Source organism: Anser cygnoides, chromosome 1 (genome assembly GCF_040182565.1).
Source record: "Anser cygnoides isolate HZ-2024a breed goose chromosome 1, Taihu_goose_T2T_genome, whole genome shotgun sequence".
In the NCBI taxonomy this organism is placed as follows: Eukaryota; Metazoa; Chordata; class Aves; order Anseriformes; family Anatidae; genus Anser; species Anser cygnoides.
The window spans coordinates 7,280,739-7,300,235 of record NC_089873.1 but is presented as its reverse complement, the minus strand read 5'-3'; the positions used below and the strand labels follow the sequence as shown (position 1 = coordinate 7,300,235).

The window sequence follows — 19,497 nt, the reverse complement described above, 5'->3', positions numbered from 1 at the left end:
TTTATCTGCCAAACCACAACAGAACACAAAATGAGACACTAATTCATAGAAAATCAGACTTTATTAGAAGTCAGCTACGAATACTTCCCAAAATATTTCCCATAAATGCTAAAAATAATGAAATTAATTGCAAAATATCAGGCCAAGAGAACATTACAGTTACTCGTTTACATAAGTCAAAAGGGGAAAAAAAAAAAACATTATACAGTCCATTATCCAACCTTAACTCATTCATATATACACTTTGAAAGATATGCATTAATTACATTGCAGTATAAAAGAAGTGGCAACCAAATATGTAATTAATGTTTTAACGAATGGGTATGGCTGCACGTCGCTTTATCGCTCTTTGTAGCGCAGTGATAGTATTTGACAAATTATTTGGAAAAGTCTAATGACCTGTTTGTAGGCAGCGAGCCATATTTATATGGAGTTCAATAAGCATAGCAGTGAAAAAATGCTCAAGCATCCAGAGGCAGAGAATTAATGAATTATCAATGGTATTTTATTAGCTAAAATTGTTAACAGTTGTGTTACTTGAGCCAGCGGCACGCCTAGCACGTGGATGCCACCTCCTAGGAGGACATTTGTTTTATATCTGTGCGTTTTAAAATTTTGACATTCTTGCATCTTTCAAAGCAGTACGTTTTAACACTGTGCGCATACTTGCAGTAAGGAAAGAGATTGAAAGTAATTTGGGGGGAAATCACTTTTTATGAATATTTGATGTAGAATTTATGAAAAGGCTTTGTTTTGTCCTTTGTTGTTCTCTAAGATTACAGTCAAGCCATGCGGAAAAAAAATAAATTATATATAAGGGGCCATCATAGAAATTACTATAATAGTTATTAAAAAACATTGCTAATACATTTCTGCTATGACTCTTATTTTCACATGCAAGCTCCTAAACAGGGCTGTAATTTGCCATGCCTGTCTGTTTTGAACAGTAATTTGCAAGTGAATTCAGTGGTTTCAGATAAAACCCGAAGGGATTACACGGGCAATCTGAGAGGCAAAACCTGGGGCTGCAGGCTGCTGGCGGAGGCAATCCCACCTCCTCGGGCACGTACCCACAGGGCTTCCAGGGGAGGGCTGCACCGCAGCAGTGGTGCTTCGGAAGCCCAGAAGAGGGGAAGAGATGCTGGGTTCTGGCAGATGGGCTGGGACGCGTGTTGCAAACACTGCTCCTCCCAGTCCTCAGCAGCTAAGGAGCCTCTCAGGAGGCTTATCACAGACAGGTAACGCAGCAGCAAACTTCTCTTTTCTTTATTATCCCGTTCAGCATTTGAAAAGGAAGGCTGGCTCTTCCATAGGATGTAGTAGCTTGAGCTGTTTGGTTTTTCCTTTTTTTTTTTTTTTTTTTTTTTTAAATTACATAATTATCTATGAAGATCATCAGCAGTGGAATAGGTGATAGCAGAACTCTATCGTTGGGCTCTAGAGCTAATAGCCGGATGAGATAACCAGGGAGCAAGAAGTTAAATCCGTTCCTGCAGCAGCCCTCACGTTCAGGCAGGCAGTGTAACGTCCGCTCGGGTTGGGAAGACTGTAGCTGGGCAGTCACAAATTAAAAGCCATAAAAAGATGGAAACGTCATAACTGGGTTGGGTGGGTGGATGAGTTGTTGTAAACTTGCACGCTGTAGGCTTGACCTAATCTTCAGGGTGTGTTTTCAAGGACCTTCCTTCCAAAGAGAACATATTTTGTGGGGGGAGTAAAAAGTTCATAAATGGGAAATCTCCCCAGTTTCAGTAGGGATCTAGGTAAATGCAAAGATATACTTAGGTAGGAGTTGCTGAAATTTCGGGATGAGTTGTGATATAAATGTAGGGATTTTTCTCTTTGGAGGTAAGCGTGCTCACATCATTATATAGGAAGACCTCTATAAAAAGGAACATGCAACCAGAATCAGGGCTGAATAAGCTCAATTAACATTAATATTTGATGTAATTGGGTAAGGGAAATTTAATCTTTCAAGCAGCGTGTCACCTGACCAGCAGCGGAGCATGCAGTCAAGTAAGCCCGATAGGAGGAGGTGGGTGGGAAGCTTTTTTGACGTTTAGGTACGTTTTGCTATTAAACACCGACACGAGTGGGTAACGTAAAGCTCCGATAGCGCTACGTGCTGCTAAGTGGTACGACGGGCAGGGATCCTCTGATGCTGTCGTGCCGTGGAAGCGTTGGGAGCTGAGACGTGGGCAAGAAAGGCAGCCTTCAGCGCCCAGATCCGAGCACCTCGATCACCGCAGTGCCGCGGTACTCGGGGGCCTCTCCGTTCCCACCGAGGCTGGGGACTGCAAACGGTCAGCCCCTGGCTGGCTTGGGTCCGAGGAGCGTAATTTGTTAATTAAATCACCCGCGCGCGCATCGATCTGCAGACGAAACGGCAAAATGAAACGTAATGTAGAACTTCCTTGCAGATGGCTTTCCTCGACGCTTCGGCTGGCGCGGAGACGCCGTTACGGTCCTTCGCACGGGGCCGGCGAGTGGTTTCGGCGTTGGGACTGGAAGCTTTCTTGCAAAGCACCCGCTTTCCTGGTTGGAGATCCTCTGGGGTTCAGCCCAGGCTCGGTCCGATCACTCAGCTCATCTCTGCTCTGCTCCCTGGCCATGTCCTGAGTGTCCCTGGGTGCGCTGGGCTTGCCAGTGTCCCCGGCACGTGGAGCTTGGCTCGTGCAGGGTGCTGGGGAGGGAGATGCCACTTTTTTAACTCCCTGGTTTAGCAGAGCACCTACCTAAGAATGGTGCTGTTGAATTGATAAAACATTTCACGTGGCTGGCGTTAGCACACTTTCAAATACCTTGTTGAACCAGAGCCAGTGCACACTAGGTTTGGGTTTTGGAGAGGGTTTTTTTATTATTTTTTTTCTGAAATTTCTTCTCTATTCCCGCTTTTCCAAAAATAGGTTTGCTTTGGGAAGCGGGAATGTAAATTGAATTCAGCATCCCAATTATTACTGTATTAAGTATACTATAAAGGGTCAATTCATCAGTTTCTTGATCTTTGTTATTCCATTTGCTTAGGGTGTTTGATTTTTCTATTACCAGTAAAATAAAAAAAATAGAAGCTTCTTATTTCAGAAGTGGTTATGAACACGTCCTTATTACCAGCGAAATGTAATGTATGCTTTAACGAGCAAAATAGCTACTATCTGCCCAAAACATATATATTCAGTGTGCAATCAGCAGTTTCGTACATAAAATTAATACTTAAACGGTGCCAGGAGTATTAAAGTATGTAATTGTTATTATTTAAATGTCCTGGATTTATTTGAAACAGTCACATTTTTCTTGTGTGTATTTTCATTTTGTTTTCCTAATCTACGCTTTAAGACACCCAGCAGTTAGGCTACGTACGGTTAGACACGTATTAGCTGCTTTTTAATTTATTCCTGGGTAATCCAGCATTATTAAATTCTGTGGAGTGAGGAACTGATCCTGTTTATTAAAATCAATAGGTGCAGTGTTACTCTATGTTAGGGTGTGGTGTGGTGGTTTTTGTGTTGATTTTTTTTTATTTCCTTTGTAAAATCTGTCCTTAAGCGTACAGCAAACTGCTCTACAAAGGTCTGCTTCCTTAGGCTATACTCGGAAAATATCCGCTGATGTCAATGCCTGAATAGGATCAGTCTCTTAAAAGGATAGATTATTTGAAACTGCTCTAGCTATTATTATTTCCTTCTGGAGAGAAATAATCTTGCTCATCAAAGCCTTGGAAAGGGCATCAGGAAAGCCAAGTTCAGCAGGTCTTTTAACCATGTGAGACCTCAGCTTCAACTGTGTTAAAGCATAGCCTAGTGTGCACCAACTACTGCTCATCCGTGTCTTTGCTTTCTCTCTTTTATTTATTTATTTGTGTACTCCAACAGCTAGGAACTCTTATTGGCATCTAAAATCACTAATCTCAACCCATTACCGTTTTTGCTAATTTACAGTGATAACTGTGGCTCTGTTTTCATTAGGAGATGAAAGCCGGGAAATTAAAAAACAAATTACAGGGATGAGAAGATTACTGAATGACAGCACTGGAAGAATCTATCAGCGAGTTGGCAAAGAAGGAGAAAAACTGAAGGAGGAGCCCCAGGATTTAGACTTAGCCTGGGCCCAGCGCCTGAATCCCCCCGCAGAGTCCCAAGCGAGCCTTCATCCTTCCCAGAGCGGAGCGTGGAATGAATTGTCACCCCAAGCCAGCCATTTTTCAGGGCAATACGGAACCCGATCCAAAACGTTCCAAAATCAAACGCGAGCCGTGACATCCAATGGTATGATCTGCATTAGATACTGAAAACAGTCCGTTTTTTCTTTTTTTTCCTTGTGCTGTACTGAATATCTGCCTTTGTTCTGATGATTTATTGTACCGCTGCACTGAAATCAGTTATAGTTCAGAGTCTACGAAATGAGCACATAGTTATCACTTTGAAAAGGTGCGAAAGTGGGCACAGTGCATTCTGCTACCATCTGTCTTAGCTTTTAAAATGGATTCCTGGTGATAGGACGAGAATTACTCAATTCTGTTATATAGGCTTAATTCCTTTCCAGTACTTATTAAAACAGCTTTTGCCATTGTTATTAAATTCATAGCTAATTAAATGTCAACTGGTACCACCCCTCTTTGCAGTGAGTAATGTAGTACAGTTGTGACACCACTTGCGGAGCAGGATTCTACTGGCTTTCATAAGGTGATGGAATCAGGCTTATAACTGGCCACTGAACTTCAGGTACGAAATCCCACTGGAGCCCTAGGGTTTTATTCTGATTAGGACCAATGGAGAAGAGAGAGGATGGAGTCTACCTACGAACAGCATGTACTGTGGTCTGTTTTGATCTGACAGAGAAAAGGAGATGGGTTGTGCCTTTTAAATGCATTTCTCTTAGTTTTCACTCCCAGAAAAAGAAGGTTTTACTACCAAATTCTTGAAGGACTTCCTTAAGAAAAGGAAAGGAAATTAAGGTTTTGCTCCTGATACAAGTCCTACGCTTAAAAAAGTTTTCATATTCAGGTTCGAACATGTAGAAAATAAAAAAAAAAATTGTCAGATTGAATCTGAAAACACTATCAATTTTCAATTTCCAGTTGGTTCTGAAGGTATTCATGCTTCCCATAGAGGGGCATCTGTTGTGAGTCCTTATCTAAAGGCACACGTTCTCATTGCTTCTAACATACAAAAAAAAAAAAGTATTGTTATTATTCTCAGTACTGTCCTTTAGGAAGTAATATCCCCACACTAAAAGGCACGTGGTCTTAGAATTCACAGGATCGACTGGGTCTCTGTAGATAATGATTCACATGGATGTGCTGGGTGACGTGGAGAAAGATGTTGCAGTAAGTCATGCTAGGTTGGTTTGCTTTATAATGCTTACTAAACAGTGGTGGTTTTTTTTTTTTTAGTAACTTAGCAGATCTAAAGGAGAGGGGAAAGCAGACACTTGTTTGGATTTTGCATTCAAGTCTAAAACTGCACTCTCAAAATCCCACCGTAGCAGCCCTCTAAGTGTGGCAGGACCTGAATTTCATTACGCATCTCCCTCTTTGGCTTGAGAGTCCCTGGGCACCTGCAGGGGCAGTTCTCAGCACGCACAGGAGCGCCCGAGCCTGCACAGCTTAGGTGCCTGGTTCCTGGATCCAGCAAGTAGGTGGAGCAGCACCTATATCCCCTTAGGGGTCTGATTCAGCAGGTGAGCTAAACCATGTCGACAGGATTTGGCCCCGTCTGCAAGAAAATGTCAGCTTTTTAGCTTTTTGCAGGAGGAAAGATTTTTTTTTCTCTGATTTGTGATGTCGTACAGGTTAGCACGGTCTCTGAGACGGTCAGCTTGGGCTGAGATGAGCTCCCCAGCTCGGTAGGACGGATGCCCAAATCTCCCCATCTCTCGGGGAAGTGCACCAAGGGAGCCTGGGTGGAGGCACCTTCCACCCCTCCCTTTGCAGCTGCTCTGCTGCAGAAAGGAATGCGATCTCTAGGCTATTACATAAAGCTGGGTGTGGGCCCTCTCCTCTGGTCACCTTCGCAAAGCAACCTGCCCAGTTCTCTGAGGGCAAGGTGATGGGTGTCTGCCCGCAGCAGGGTGTTCAGGATCCTGCTGGGCAGTCCCACTGCTGGGGCTCTGGTGCCCTGTCTCTGCAAAAAGAGAGCTGCTGAGGCATTTCTGGGCTGCAGGCAAGCTCTGAAGCTTCTTCTCAGCTAGCACACAGCTCTTTGGGGCAGCTATGCTGAAGTCCCTAATTCCCCCCAGTCCCTTGCATTGGGAACCCAAGTATCTAGTTCAGTATTTTACATGTTATTTAAAGGATGGACAAAGTCCTTTAAAGCTGGTTCTAGTAACGCTGAGCAGTACATCGAGGGAGATGCTACTTCTTGGGATTTACTTACCACAGTGTTTAAATTCATGAACAAAGCTGCTCAGATAGGAAATAAGACGATTATTTAGGGCTCTTAGGCTTAGGTCATGACTGGGGAGATGTCCAGGCACATATAGCTGGTGGTTTGAGTCCAGAAACTGCTTCTGTCCACTGGATAGATCAAACCATACAGTCATTTAGGTTGGAAAAGACCTCTAATATCATCAGGTTCAACCATTAGATGCTGTATGGGAAGCCAGGGTCTGGCAGATACACATTGTAGGCTGCCTGGATTACTCAGATTTGAAAGTAATGGACATCTGAATCCATCTAACTAGTATGGTTATCGACTTGCAAGCTAAAGGTTGTTCAAAGGAAGGCTGGAATGGATGTTTAACAGATGCTGGTGTGTAGAAGGCAGGTGTGGGGAAAAAAATGTATTGCCAAAGATAGACAAAGAGAGATAAGGAGTAACAAGGAGAGACTAGAAATTGCTGCAGCAGAGGGAAGAAGAACAACATACTTGAAAAGCAAAGTGATTTTTTCCAAGCTGGACTTCAGGAGGCAGTTCTACAAGTCAGGGTGTCAGGTAGACATCTGTGACCCACTGATTTTAGTGGATTTTTGATTTTAGTGGCCCCCTCTTGGGGCCATAAGCAGTGGTAAGCATGCCTATCCAACTAGAATCAACAAACTCAGCGTCTGGCTAAAATATTTGAGTCTCATTTCTGGAGCTCTGTAAGAAATCCAGTAGCGATGCAGCAGCTGGATTTCTTTTTTTTGTTTGTTTACACCAAGATTGTTTGCAATGGATTTCACTTGCATGTTGTTTTTTTTCAAATACAAACTTGTGCAGTAATTTTACCCCGATTGAATTTACTCTCAGCAGATCCAGCTGCAAGGACCGCTGTCCTGGGCTACTCGCAGCGCACACAGGGGAAGCAGTGTGTTTGTGTAATGTATTTGTGTCTTCTCTCAATCATACAAGCTAGTATCAAATTCACATGCTGGCTAGCTTCCAAAAAGAGAGGGGAGATGGCTCTTTAAAGACTCCTTCATAAAAATAAAAAGTCTGTTCTCTTTTTAAAATTAAAAATTGATTTATAACAAGTTGAAAAGGGTTGCTTTTGTCCTCTAAAAATGATAAAGATAGTGCTTGGAACAATGACTGAGAACACTCTCTAAGATGTTTCTTACAAAACAGTAACTGATCAGAAGAGTGAGGATAGAAATAAAATAAAAAACCCTCATGAATATGTATGGAGTCAGTAGAACCCTGCTTTGATTTGAAATATTGGTGGTCTCTCTTTCCCATTTCCAGTACCTATGGTAGATTTACATGGGTAATTTCTATCAATGCTAATGGGGATTATAATGTAAATCCCCCATGCCTCAATGGGAAAATAGACCCTTTGGTTTTCCATCAGGAGACTGAGTGCCTGCACGCTTTCATTAGGGATGTATTATATTGCAACAGGGAAGACGGACAGGTATTTACTGATCGAATTTGCTTTGTCCAATTTTTACTTGTAATTCAGCACGATGTAGAGTCTTTGTTAAGAAGACAACAAAAGCCACCAGCCCTGTCTCCCACTGTAGTCTTTTCAGATATTATTTCCAGAGGCCTGCTAAAGTACGGGATTTTGATGAGGAGGGAGGATGGGCCTTATCCCAAGGAACTTACTTATCCTAAGGAACTTGCTAGTCTCAGCAGAGAAGAGAGAGAGCACCGGAGAAGCCTGCAGGAAGGGATGACGAGGATTTCCTTACTATGTATTTCTCTTATTAATAAAAATCTCCCGATTTTCTGGGAAACAGATACTCCCTTTCTGCAGTACCTGCTTGTCTTACTGAAAAGTACAGAGTTATGCTGGTGCTGTTAAATTTGAAAGTAGTCGTGAAGCTCACATCTGCTTTAAAAGGCTACATTAACAAATAGGTGAAAGGATGTTGGTGGAGCCAAGTTCAGGGATTCTGAGTAATCTGCAAAGCCAAAGATAACATTTGTTTTCCCTATGTACTTGTTACAATGGGCTAAACATGTTATGGACCATTGAAAACATAAAATCCTATCCATGCCCCAAGGAGCTTTCAGTGTGAATAGACAGGGTACAAAGGAGGGATGATTTCAAACTAGGCAGGGTTGTGCTGAGTCAGTAATCTGGTTTTGTTTTAATATGAGGCTCTCAGCCTGTTTTCCAGATTGCTTTTTACTCTTAGAAGTTGTTATAGTTACAGCTGTAACCTTGAAGAAGAAAAGCCAGTGGAACTATTACATTCACGTTTATTAGATTCTCAGAGATTCTTAAAATGCTCCATTTGTCCTAATGCAGTGTGAACAGTTGTTGTCCGTGGATTTGTTGTCCGTGGATTACTGAATTTTCAGTAGTGGGGACAATCAAAATATGTGAGGAAAAGAGGAGAGTGGTACCCAGAAGACACGAGCAACCTTTAAGTGACACATCGGTTTAGCTTTGGAAGTAACTCAGCTCTGGGAGAAAAAAGCACCAGCTTTCTTAAGTCTGATAGATGACACATAAGGTCTGACAGAGCGAATGGGACAAGGAATAAGTACCTGGGAAGGGAGTTCTGAGGAACAAGGGGCACGTTGGAAGAACTAAGAAAGGGTGGGATCGGTCTAGCAGTGGCCAGATTTTCAGCCGTTGAAAATGAGGATTGAAGCCAGAGGATGTGCGTGGGTCTGACATCAGTGGAGCCCTGATGAAAAGAATGCAAACCAAACCTAGAGAGGTATTAATAAACCAGTTTGGCTTCAGAGGAAAGCAAAAGTAATAATGAAAAATGGAAGGATTTATGAGTGAAGATTAAATGAGTTGCTTATGTTCGCTTTAGCGAAGTAATGATAAAAGGGCACCTGATAACTGTCAGGATATGGAAGAAAAAGGGAAACACGCTCTCTGAAGTCCACCATATGTGACACCAAGTGAGATGATTTTTGTTAGATCCATTTGTATATATCTTCATAAAATGATCATCCCTCCTCTTGCATGCTTTGATGAGCAGTAAAACAGCCATCAATTTAAATGACGCTGAGCACATTCTGAGACGAAGGGAGGTGCGTTCCATCTGGCCTCGGTTGCAAGCAGACACTGCTAGGTGTTTTGTTGAATTTTGAATTTTTTATTGGCAATATTAAAGCCAGGGATGCGGTTATTTTAAACTAAAGCACAGGATGTAACTGTTCAGGTAAAGCTGGAAAACTCTGAACTGTTACAGCCTAATTCAAGACCTACGGTGCAAAACTCTCGGAAGGCAAGGCAGTAATAACAGCATTTGAAAAGTGTGTGAATACAGTTAAACAGTAGTAAGAATTACTAGAAAAGGGTAATCTGTTGAACTACTATATTCATCTTCAAGGAGAAACTATGGAAAACCCATCTCATAGGTCAGAGTGCTGGAAAACATGCCATAGAAAACAATTCCACGCTAGCAAACAGAGGAGCAAATCTGAAAGCTTTTCTTGCTGGTGATTTTTTTCTATTCTTTTTTCCATTTTGTTTGGGTTTGGGTTTTTTTGTGTGTGCGTGTCACATTCTCTGAATAGAGGATTTTATTTTCATTCTCAATTCTTCGTGTGGTAAAGAATCACATGTAACATTCAAGCAGTTTAAAAAATTCTTAGGCCCTCATTTAATGTGCAGTATAAACCTTTATTACGCAGCCTGTCTTCATTCTTTGTAAGACTGCTCTAGGAGATGGGCTTTTTTGTGTGTGATAAAGTGAGTATGTTTATAATGAGGTTTGGTGCTATTGTTATTCAAGATGAACCAGCCTAACAATAGAGAGCCCTGCTGTGAGGAGTGCATTGTATTCACGCTCTGAGCAGTCTTCTCCAGCCCATGTAACATTGCATCCTTTACTGTATATAATTGCGCATCCTAGTAATTGGATAAAACTTAGCATCCTCTTCCTCTTAAAAGGGACCACGCTGAAAATTATTTGCTCTCTTGCTTTGGATCTAATTTCGCGATCAGGCATAGTGATAATAGTTTCAGATTCCTGCTGGTATTTTTTGTTTGTGTGGGTTTGTAGGGGTTATATCGCCTCTGACGTATTTCGTTCCTCTCTCTTTCAGGAGAAATCCCAATGGTGAATTCATCAATTGGACCAAGCTGCTGTACGTGCAATTGCCAGTCAACTCTACAGGCTATTCTTCAAGAGCTCAAGACCATGAGGAAATTGATGCAGATTCAAGCAGGTACAAAGACTGGTCCCATACGTCTGTGTCCATGTCTAGCATCTTCTTGTTAGGAAAAATAGTCTCTTAAGACAGAGATCTATCTGGACATTCAGCAAAACCTGGGCAACCCGGACCGTTTATTTCTGGTTGGTTGGTTGGTTTTGACACATTGTTCAAAGTCAAATTTTCACAGGCTCTGTGGAAATGTAATTTTTACTTTTTCTGTAACATGGGACGTGAACTTGTAAGAATCTTTTGAAGCTGAACTACAAAAATAATAGTGTGGTTAGATACTCTACTAGTGGGAGATGAGTAGGTGGGTTAATACGCCACAACTAACCCTGGTTTGGGTGTATTTGTTCAGAGGTGCCAAATGCTACTTTGCCTGTTATTACCTAGTCCACTAATCTTAGGGAAAAATAAACAAAACAAAAACAAATTTGGAAGGCAACCTGAAGTTACTGGATAGCACTTCATTCAAAGATTTTTCAAGTTGCAGCTCCGCGGTAGCCTAAACTGAGCTAGCTGCTGCATGTTGTGGCCTCCACCCTTCTTCAGACTGGTCTACCATTTCCTGTACTAAGCTATTTCTACTAGCTGAACTAGCAGAAATCTGTTCACTGGGGAGGACTCTGGGGGCTAAGTTTCTGCTAGGTTACGAGCTGAAATAGAACAGCGCAGAGCTAGAAGAGCACCAGAGCCAGCAAGATAACGAGACTGGCAGCTGGGAGTTAGGTAGGTGATCGAAGGCTGCCATGAAGCGTACAGCCTCTGTGCTTTGTAAAGGGTGGTGTTAATCCTAATGAGGAGTTGGAGACATTGGAGGTTTTTCAGCCGAATTCCCCATCCATTGTGAGCGATAGGGAGTGGATCCATGGAGGTTTTTCTTACAGTAACTGGATAACAACTCTGTAAGAAAAGAGAGCGTTGAGTAATTCCCTGAAACATGGGTGGAGTGAAGGGCTGACTAAACTCCTTGTATCCCCAGCATATAGTGCTTTAGTGAGCTAAGGGGAGGATCAGATAGGTTTTGTAATACCACTTGATGCAAATAAAAACGATTTTTAAAAAGTCATCGATGTACGAAGAAGTACACGAAGGCCCAGTTTTACAATATTTTCTGGGATAGGGATTTCTTTACTCACGTGTGCTGATTTTATTGAAATTATGTGCATGATTAAATTTTTTTTTGTGGTATTTATGCCAGAAGATCTGGCTCCTCAATAGCAGGAGTATTTCATATTTATTATGTATTTACAATATAAAAACTTTGTTAATTAGTGAATCTCTTGATGAAAAGACCAGGGAATAGTCCATAGTTTCTGGTATGCATGGAAAAAATGTTTTTTCAGAGAAAAAAAAGTTTGGTATTTTTGTTGCTAAAAGAAAAAATGTAAAATGTGAATATATAAGTGAAAGTGTAATAACTTCTTTTGGTATTCAGACACCCTTCTGTCTAAATGATAAACTATAAATTACAGCACTGTAAGTCCTTACTAGAAATTAAATACCACAGAAATAATTTAATAAACAGTATCACAAGGTTTGTTTTTTCCCCAAGTTTTGTAGGCGAGAACCCTTAGTAGTTCACTTGTAGCTTGAATGAGTTTGATTTGCATGTGGTGAAACATAGATGTCTAGCACTTTAGTAGTTTTTTTTGGTTTTCCCCTTGATATTGATAAATATTAATACAAGTCATTGTATCTGCATAGTGTTCTGCCGGAGGACTGGCTCATGTTGATACGGGTTCAGGATTGGTGCCTTAATTTGTACAAATGACAGTGGATACTAGAAAATGCAAAATATCGATAATTATAAAATACGGTCTCTTGGGTTTCAAAAGTAACACATGAAATGTCAGTTTCTGTATGAGCAAAAAAAACTGATACAACTTGGGGTTAGTTTTTTTTCCTAGAAATTAAACTATTGAATAGTGTTTTCACTCATTCTTGACATAATAGTACTTGAAATGTTCTTGCTGAGCTAATTAACTTGGTGACTACATTCAGAAAAATAACTGTAATTGCATTAGCACTTGTGTTATTTTATCAAGAAAAGATGCTCAAAGACAATGAGATTCTCAGTCATTCAAGAGTATACAAATTAATCATTGCTTAAGCCCTTTATGTCACTAACCATCCAGTGGACACTAGGAGGAAGAGCCACATATTCCTGATTTTCCTAAAACTATTCATCAATATGTCTGGAAATACCTCATAGTGGAGCTCAGCGTCATTATCCCCATTGTACAGATTGGAAAATTATGCAAAGGTGATAAAATGTAACTGTTCCACATGCACAAACAGCACTGAAAACTGTACCATTTATCCAGAAGATGAGTTCAGTATGCCTGTAGTTTAATGGTGTGTCTGTGTGGTTATGCATGTTTCTTTGTCTATAAATTTAATTCATTACTTTTTTTTCATTCAGTTGGAACTCAAAACAGACAGCAGCCTCCTGTTCCTCTGATTTGTGCGCAAAAGTCGACAATATCAAGAAAGAGAAATAAAAAGAAAAAACTACCCCTCAAAACTGCTGAACCAATTACCATGAATAAGAAAACCAGCACTGCAGAGAATGAAAAGAAGCTGTCAGCAAACTCTGAAAGATCAAATCTGCAAGCAGTTGAACCCCCCCCAAGTTCAGAAACCCCTGTTTCAGGATTTGGAATTATCCTTGAATCTACTTCATCAGATGTAAGTTATATTTCAATACATTGAATCACATGTGTTTAAAGCACTAATTTGGGAGAATCTGTACTCATGTCAGCTTGAAATGTATTTCCTCTTCTTGCAAGAATAAACAAGAAAAACTTGGGTAGATTTGATGGAGACAGTGGAGTTCGACATGGAGAGTGCTAATTAAAAATTGTGGGTGTTTTTTTTTTTTGTTTTTGTTTTCCATCTTTCATGAGCATGAAGTTTGGTCTTGAATTCAAGGCTTCCTGTTGTCTGAGCTTGCAGTGGAAAATTGTTTTTCTTTACCTGTCCTGTTGCCAAGAGCCACCATGAGATCAGGAGCTGTGGAAAGTGCTCTGTGTATAAAGATTCACAACCCTGTTATTTGTTGATTAATTCAAGTAGTCCACACATCAGCCCTTATCCTGCCTAGATGTGCTTCACTGAATGCCTGGCTGGTCCTACTGACCTCAGAGGACTCCTCACCTCCATAAAGTCCATACCTGTCTTTGCTGAATTGGGTTCTTTAGTCTTCATTGCTGTGGCTGCTGTGGCCTTGGCACTGTTGATGATGTCCCTGTGATTAAAGGGGCCCAAATTTGCTGCTTTTAAAACATGTACTTGTCACATATAAAATTGCAGTAAGCATATTTTCGTGATTCACATAACATGTATGCATTGATAGAAATTTCATGTATCTGGTGGCCGATTGGCTTTGTTTAATGACCAAACAGATGTAGTCTGAACAGTTCACTGATGAGTAAACTGATCATTAATTTCTCTAATACATTTTTAATTTTGAGAAGGCAGTTTCCAATTTCCTAAGTACTGTGAGATAGAAAAACATAATTAAATTCAGTATCAATAAGCGTAAATGAAAACAATGCTGCAGATAATGTTCTACCTTTCTGGAAGTGGGAACTAATAATAAAAGAGAGTAGTCATGATAATTCAGTTATATAGATGCAAGCCACACCACTAATTAGATTGCAGTCTCTTGCCATAGAGTCTGTGTAGTGATATAAAGTAACTAGTTTGATGCTTTTTCAAAGGTTTTGTTGTATGATGCTTAATAATGTCTGAAGGAATGTGTTTGGGGAGGGACTTGTAATTTCGCTCCAATACGTGATTTCTGCTTGTAATTTTTCTTCGCTTGTGGCACTCTCTTTTAGTTTGAAACACAGTTTTGAAAACAGTTTTGTACTTGCAATGGAATTTAATTTGGCTTTATGAATGTGTTTCATTGCTGGACACAATCCTTTGTAGGTGCCAATTTGAACTTAAAAAAGAACAGAAAGCATGTGGTTCATAAATCAGATCTTCATCTGCCCTCCCGTGCTTTGGCCCCTGTTTGCCACAGCAGTTGTTTGAATATATTTACAGAGCCAGAACCCCAAGACAAACAAATTGATTTTGTTTTGCCTTTGGAAAGAAAACAGTTGAGTTCTGAAAACACATATATTTAACAGTGAAAATAAGATGTGACCTTAAACATTTTGAAAAGGCTAAATAAAGTCATTTCTTTCAGACTGAATGGTGGTATTATGTTTTTCTATTTAGTCGCAAGCATCTCTAGTGTGCTCACAACCAGCATGTCTGAGTGCTTAAAGAAACTGAAAGACATTTTACACGGCACCATAAATTAGCGTTCTCTTTACAATATTGCATGCTTTGTGGGTCATACACAAATACTGCTGCCACTGTTATTTTTCCAACGTTTATTGAACTTTAAGAAGATCATAGAATCATAGAACATCCTGAGTTGGAAGGGACCCCCAGAGATCATCGACTCCAACTCCTGACTCCACACAGGACCACCCAAAAATCAGACCATGTGTCTGAGAGCGGTGTCCAAACACTTCTTGAACTCCGGCAGGCTCAGTGCCATGCCCGCTGCCCTGGGCAGCCTGTCCCAGTGCCCGACCACCCCTGGGTGCAGAACCTTTCCCTAACCCCCAGCCTGACCCTCCCCTGTCCCAGCTCCATGCTGTTCCCTCGGGTCCTGTCGCTGTCCCCAGAGAGCAGAGCTCAGCGCCTGCCCCTCCGCTCCCCTCGTGAGGGAGCTGCAGGCCGCCATGAGGCCTCCCCTCGGCCTGCTCTGCTCTGGGCTGAACAAACCCAGGGCCCTCAGCCGCTCCTCATACGTCCTCCCCTCTAGACCCTGCACCATCTTTGTAGCCCTCCTTTGGGCACCTTCTAATAGTTTTATGTCCTTTTAATACTGTGGCGCCCAAAACCACACACAGAGCTCGAGGTGAGGCCACCCCAGGGCAGAGCAGAGCAGGACAATGCCTCCCCTCGCCCAGCTGGCCGTGCCGTGCCTGAGGCACCCCAGGGTGCTGTTGGCCCTCCTGGCTGCCAGGGCACACTGCTGGCTCGTGTTCAGCTTGCTGTCGACATCTCAGATGAAGATCCCAGCTTCATTTATATAAAACTGGGGCTACATAACCCAAACCAGTGCAGTTAGTTCAGGCTTGCTAAGATGAAATACTGCTGCTTATGGAGATGGAAAAAGTCTGTGTTTGGCTCGGTGAGGTCAACCCTTAATCTGGCCCACAAATCAGATAACCCATTTTTTAAACGTAATGATCTGTTACTCATAGATAAATTTTCTTGTGTTTGTTTTACTGTTATAAGATTTCATTTATAATCTAATCATTTCTAATCTAAATAGTACAACCTACTGAAATGTCTAGGATTAACTCTAATTCACTACCTGTTAATTCTAGCACTGGTATTCAGGTCTTATTTTTTTCATTGTACAGGAGTAGTTTACACACCGGTTTCCGGATCACTATCTGTTAACAAATGCTTTTCCTTTTGAGAAATCACATTCAAAATGACCGTAAAGTTCAATTAGATACTGATTGCCTTGGATTGAAAAACAATTAGCTACTAAAGGAAACCAAGAATAAATCAGTATTTTTCCTTCAAATTCTTTCACTTATATAGAAATTAATATATTTAATATAAAGAAGTCAAAACTAAAGTAATATTGACTCATTTATGGTGATGCAGAGGTGAGGTTTCAACTGTATTTTACAGCTGTATTAGTGAGAAAGACTTGTCTGTTCTAGCCTGCTTGTATCGTCGAGGTCATCTTAAATTGTCTATTGTAAGACCCAAGACCAAAGTAGCAAAAATAGGGTAGGATACCTTCATCACCATGACAACTACATTCCGGTTTTTGATTAACATGAAGTAGAATTTTTCCCAAGTAGTAAACTTGGCCCACATTTATTTACACATGAAAATCTTCATCACCAGAAACTGTAGAAGTGAAATATAAAACCCACCTACATCAGAAGATTGTCAAATAGAGTAACACTGACAAAAAACTTTTTGTCCAGAACAAGCTGAAAATATTATGTGTTTTTCAGACTTTTTCGTTACTATCTGCAAATTTTAAGAATCTTCATCCTGGCTTCCAAAAACATTGTGTGTGATCTTCAGTTTCATGTGTGTATCACGCAATGTACATTGTGTATAGTGTATGCTTTGGAAAAACTGCTTGCTGTAACTCTCTTGATATTGATTTTAAAAATCCATGGGAAAAGAGTTACACAGCCAAATCCTTCTGCGATTGGCAGCCATTTCTTCTATCTAGACTCAAGAAGTTTGCAGGTGATTTGATGCAGGCTGGCATTTGCTCTTGTTCTGTAAACATTTTTGACAATACACCCTCGCTGGTGAGTGTATTTTCATGCAAGGAAAAAAAAAGAGCAAGTCGTTAGGAACAAGGCTGTAATGTTACGTTATTTTCTCACATCATGACCACAGATTTTAATTTCTTTTTTTTTTTAACCCCTTTCCAAGTTCCAGATAATATCTTAAAATATATAGTCTTTTCATGATGCATCTTCATTCTAGATATATAGTTTTTTCCATACGGGCACCTTGTGTAAGCATTGTGTGGTAGCCATCGAAGAAAATGCTATAAATGTTGTTCGTGTAATTTCTGATTTGTACAGACAGGGGCAGCAAAAAAACTCTCAGAAAGGGGACTTCTCAAAGGCCTTTGTCTGCTTTGGCCCCAAAGTGTGCTTGAGATGAGTCATGTGAAATACAACATGATTTTTCCTCCTTCATCCCCTCCGTCTCCCTTTCTGGAAGTAGCATAAATCATCTGTGATTTATCACAGAGGGTTGTTGGTTTTTTTTTTGTTTGCTTTTGTTTTGTTTTGTGTTGAAATAATCTATGTATATGACATCATCCTGTTCTGAGGCTGCATTTGGGGGATATGAAACTGAGGGAGAAGTAGCTAATCAGCAAGCACTGGCTACAGAGACAACCTCTAAGTCGTCCTCTACTTTGCACGGGCTGTATTTGCACTAGAAGCCCTCTTGGGAAGCTGCATGGAATGGACTGTTGGCCCTGCCGCTGTCCTTCCTGGAAGCGCCTGGCTGCCTCGCAGCATGCTAATCTGCATCATTTGGCAGTGAAACAGGTCCATAAAACGGGTAGATAAACGTCCAAAAAGCTTTGTATAGGAATATTGCTCCGGGATGATCCTCTGGTTTGTAATTATTATCCAATATTGAAAGCTATCTCTTTTCTTTTTGTTAGCTATACGCCTTGAAATAATGTCAGTGATTGTTAACTCTTACGGTGGCTAGACATAAGTGTGATTATTTGATTTGCCTTTTAAGGTTCTTATTCACTGATGGGGTTTGATTTCAATGAAGTAGGTACTGAATGGGGTGCTGAATAGCTGGAAGAAAATTCATGGTTTGATTATTTAAGTGATTGTAAAGTCTTGCCAGATGCATGATTGAAGTAAAATAATGTGTTTGAATGCTATTTTAATTAAAACATTCATATTCTTTTGGTAGCCAGAAGTGCAACTTGCAGAAGGCTTTGATGTCTTCATGCCGAAATCTCAGCTGGACTCTATATTATCAAACTATACTCGCTCAGGAAGTCTGCTCTTTAGGAAGCTGGTCTGTGCATTTTTTGATGACAAGACTTTGGCTAACTCTTTACCAAATGGCAAAAGGAAAAGAGGGCTCAATGACAACCGAAAAGGACTAGACCAAAATATTGTGGGTGCAATAAAAGGTATGTTTTTGCTTACTTTCATATGTGTAATTAGAACACATTTGCAGCTAAGGAGAATCTAAAGGGATTAGAATTTCTGACGTGCATTAGGTCTATTAAAATATGCAGTCTTATTTTTATTCCCTTTCATTCACTTGTTAAAAATAGATTCTACAGGGACAGCTTGTGTTAAGTTTAAGCCAGTGATCCCAGTTTCTGAAGTCAGGCTCTAAGGCTGGAATCTCAATGTTCTGTTTAAGAATTCTTTTTTCCTGGATATCAGCGACACAAGGAAATCTTGAAAACATAATGACGGCATAACTGTTCATCTTCAGTCAAAATTCTGAGCCTTCTCTACATCTGACTGCATCTGCTCTGTAAATAGTTTAATAGTTGGTGGCTGGACTGGGGTGAGATAGGGGAAGATTTTACCGGGACCAAGAGATGAGCTTGATGCTCATAAGAGCTGTGGTGGTCGAACTGGGAGCAAGTTTCTTAGTTGGTGTTACCTTATGCTGGGTATTTTTGTTAGCGATCACTGCTTTCAGGGTTCCAAAAGGAAATATCTACTCTCAAACACTGTAATCACAACATATGAAGAGCTAATATTACATCAGAGACTCTGAATTGGATTCTACTGTTTCGAAGATACTGTTTTGCCCAGAGAAGCTGTGGCTGCCCCGTCCCTGGAGCTGTTCAAGACCAGGTTGGATGGGGCTTTGGGCAACCTGATCTAGCGGGTAGCATCCCTGCCCATGGAAGTGGGGATGCAACTAGATGATCTTTAAGGTTCTTTCCAACCCAAGATGTTCTATGACTCTATGAAATTACATATAGCAAGAAAAATACCCAAGTTACAAAAAGGCGGTGTTGCAAAACAGGGCTTATTTTAGGGTCCTTGACTTGTCCTGAAGTGCAGACTGCTAACCTAGGAGATAAAAGGCAATGAGAAGAACTTCTGTAATCACACTGGCAGCAAAAGGAGGCAGGGGAACCTTTTGCAGCCACTGCTGTGTGTAGTTTCAGGCCCCCTCCCCGTGCGAGAAAGACATTGACATACTAGAGTGAGGCCAGCGGCTGGCCACCAAGACTTATTGTAGGACTGAAACAGGTAAGTGGTGAAGTATGTATGCAAAGTGGCAAACGAGAAGAGGCTGAGAGAGATGGGTTCAGTCAGCCTGGAGAAGAGAATGTTCAGGAGAAACCACATTGCTGTCAACAACTACCTAGCGGGATGGT

The 19,497-nt window shown here is 41.0% G+C and overlaps 1 protein-coding gene across 8 annotated transcripts in view; it reads left to right on the top strand.

The window, feature by feature from the left end:
- BEND7 (BEN domain containing 7) overlaps nt 1-19,497 on the top strand; it is a 47,406-nt gene that overhangs the window by 9,705 nt on the left and 18,204 nt on the right. For all 8 annotated transcript variants that reach the window (XM_066978918.1, XM_048062585.2, XM_066978780.1 and 5 more), the window contains exons 3-6: nt 3,963-4,262; nt 10,437-10,559; nt 12,973-13,238; nt 18,054-18,279. In XM_066978918.1, coding sequence (XP_066835019.1) covers nt 3,963-4,262; nt 10,437-10,559; nt 12,973-13,238; nt 18,054-18,279 — 915 coding nt within the window. The remainder of the gene's footprint in view (nt 1-3,962; nt 4,263-10,436; nt 10,560-12,972; nt 13,239-18,053; nt 18,280-19,497) is intronic.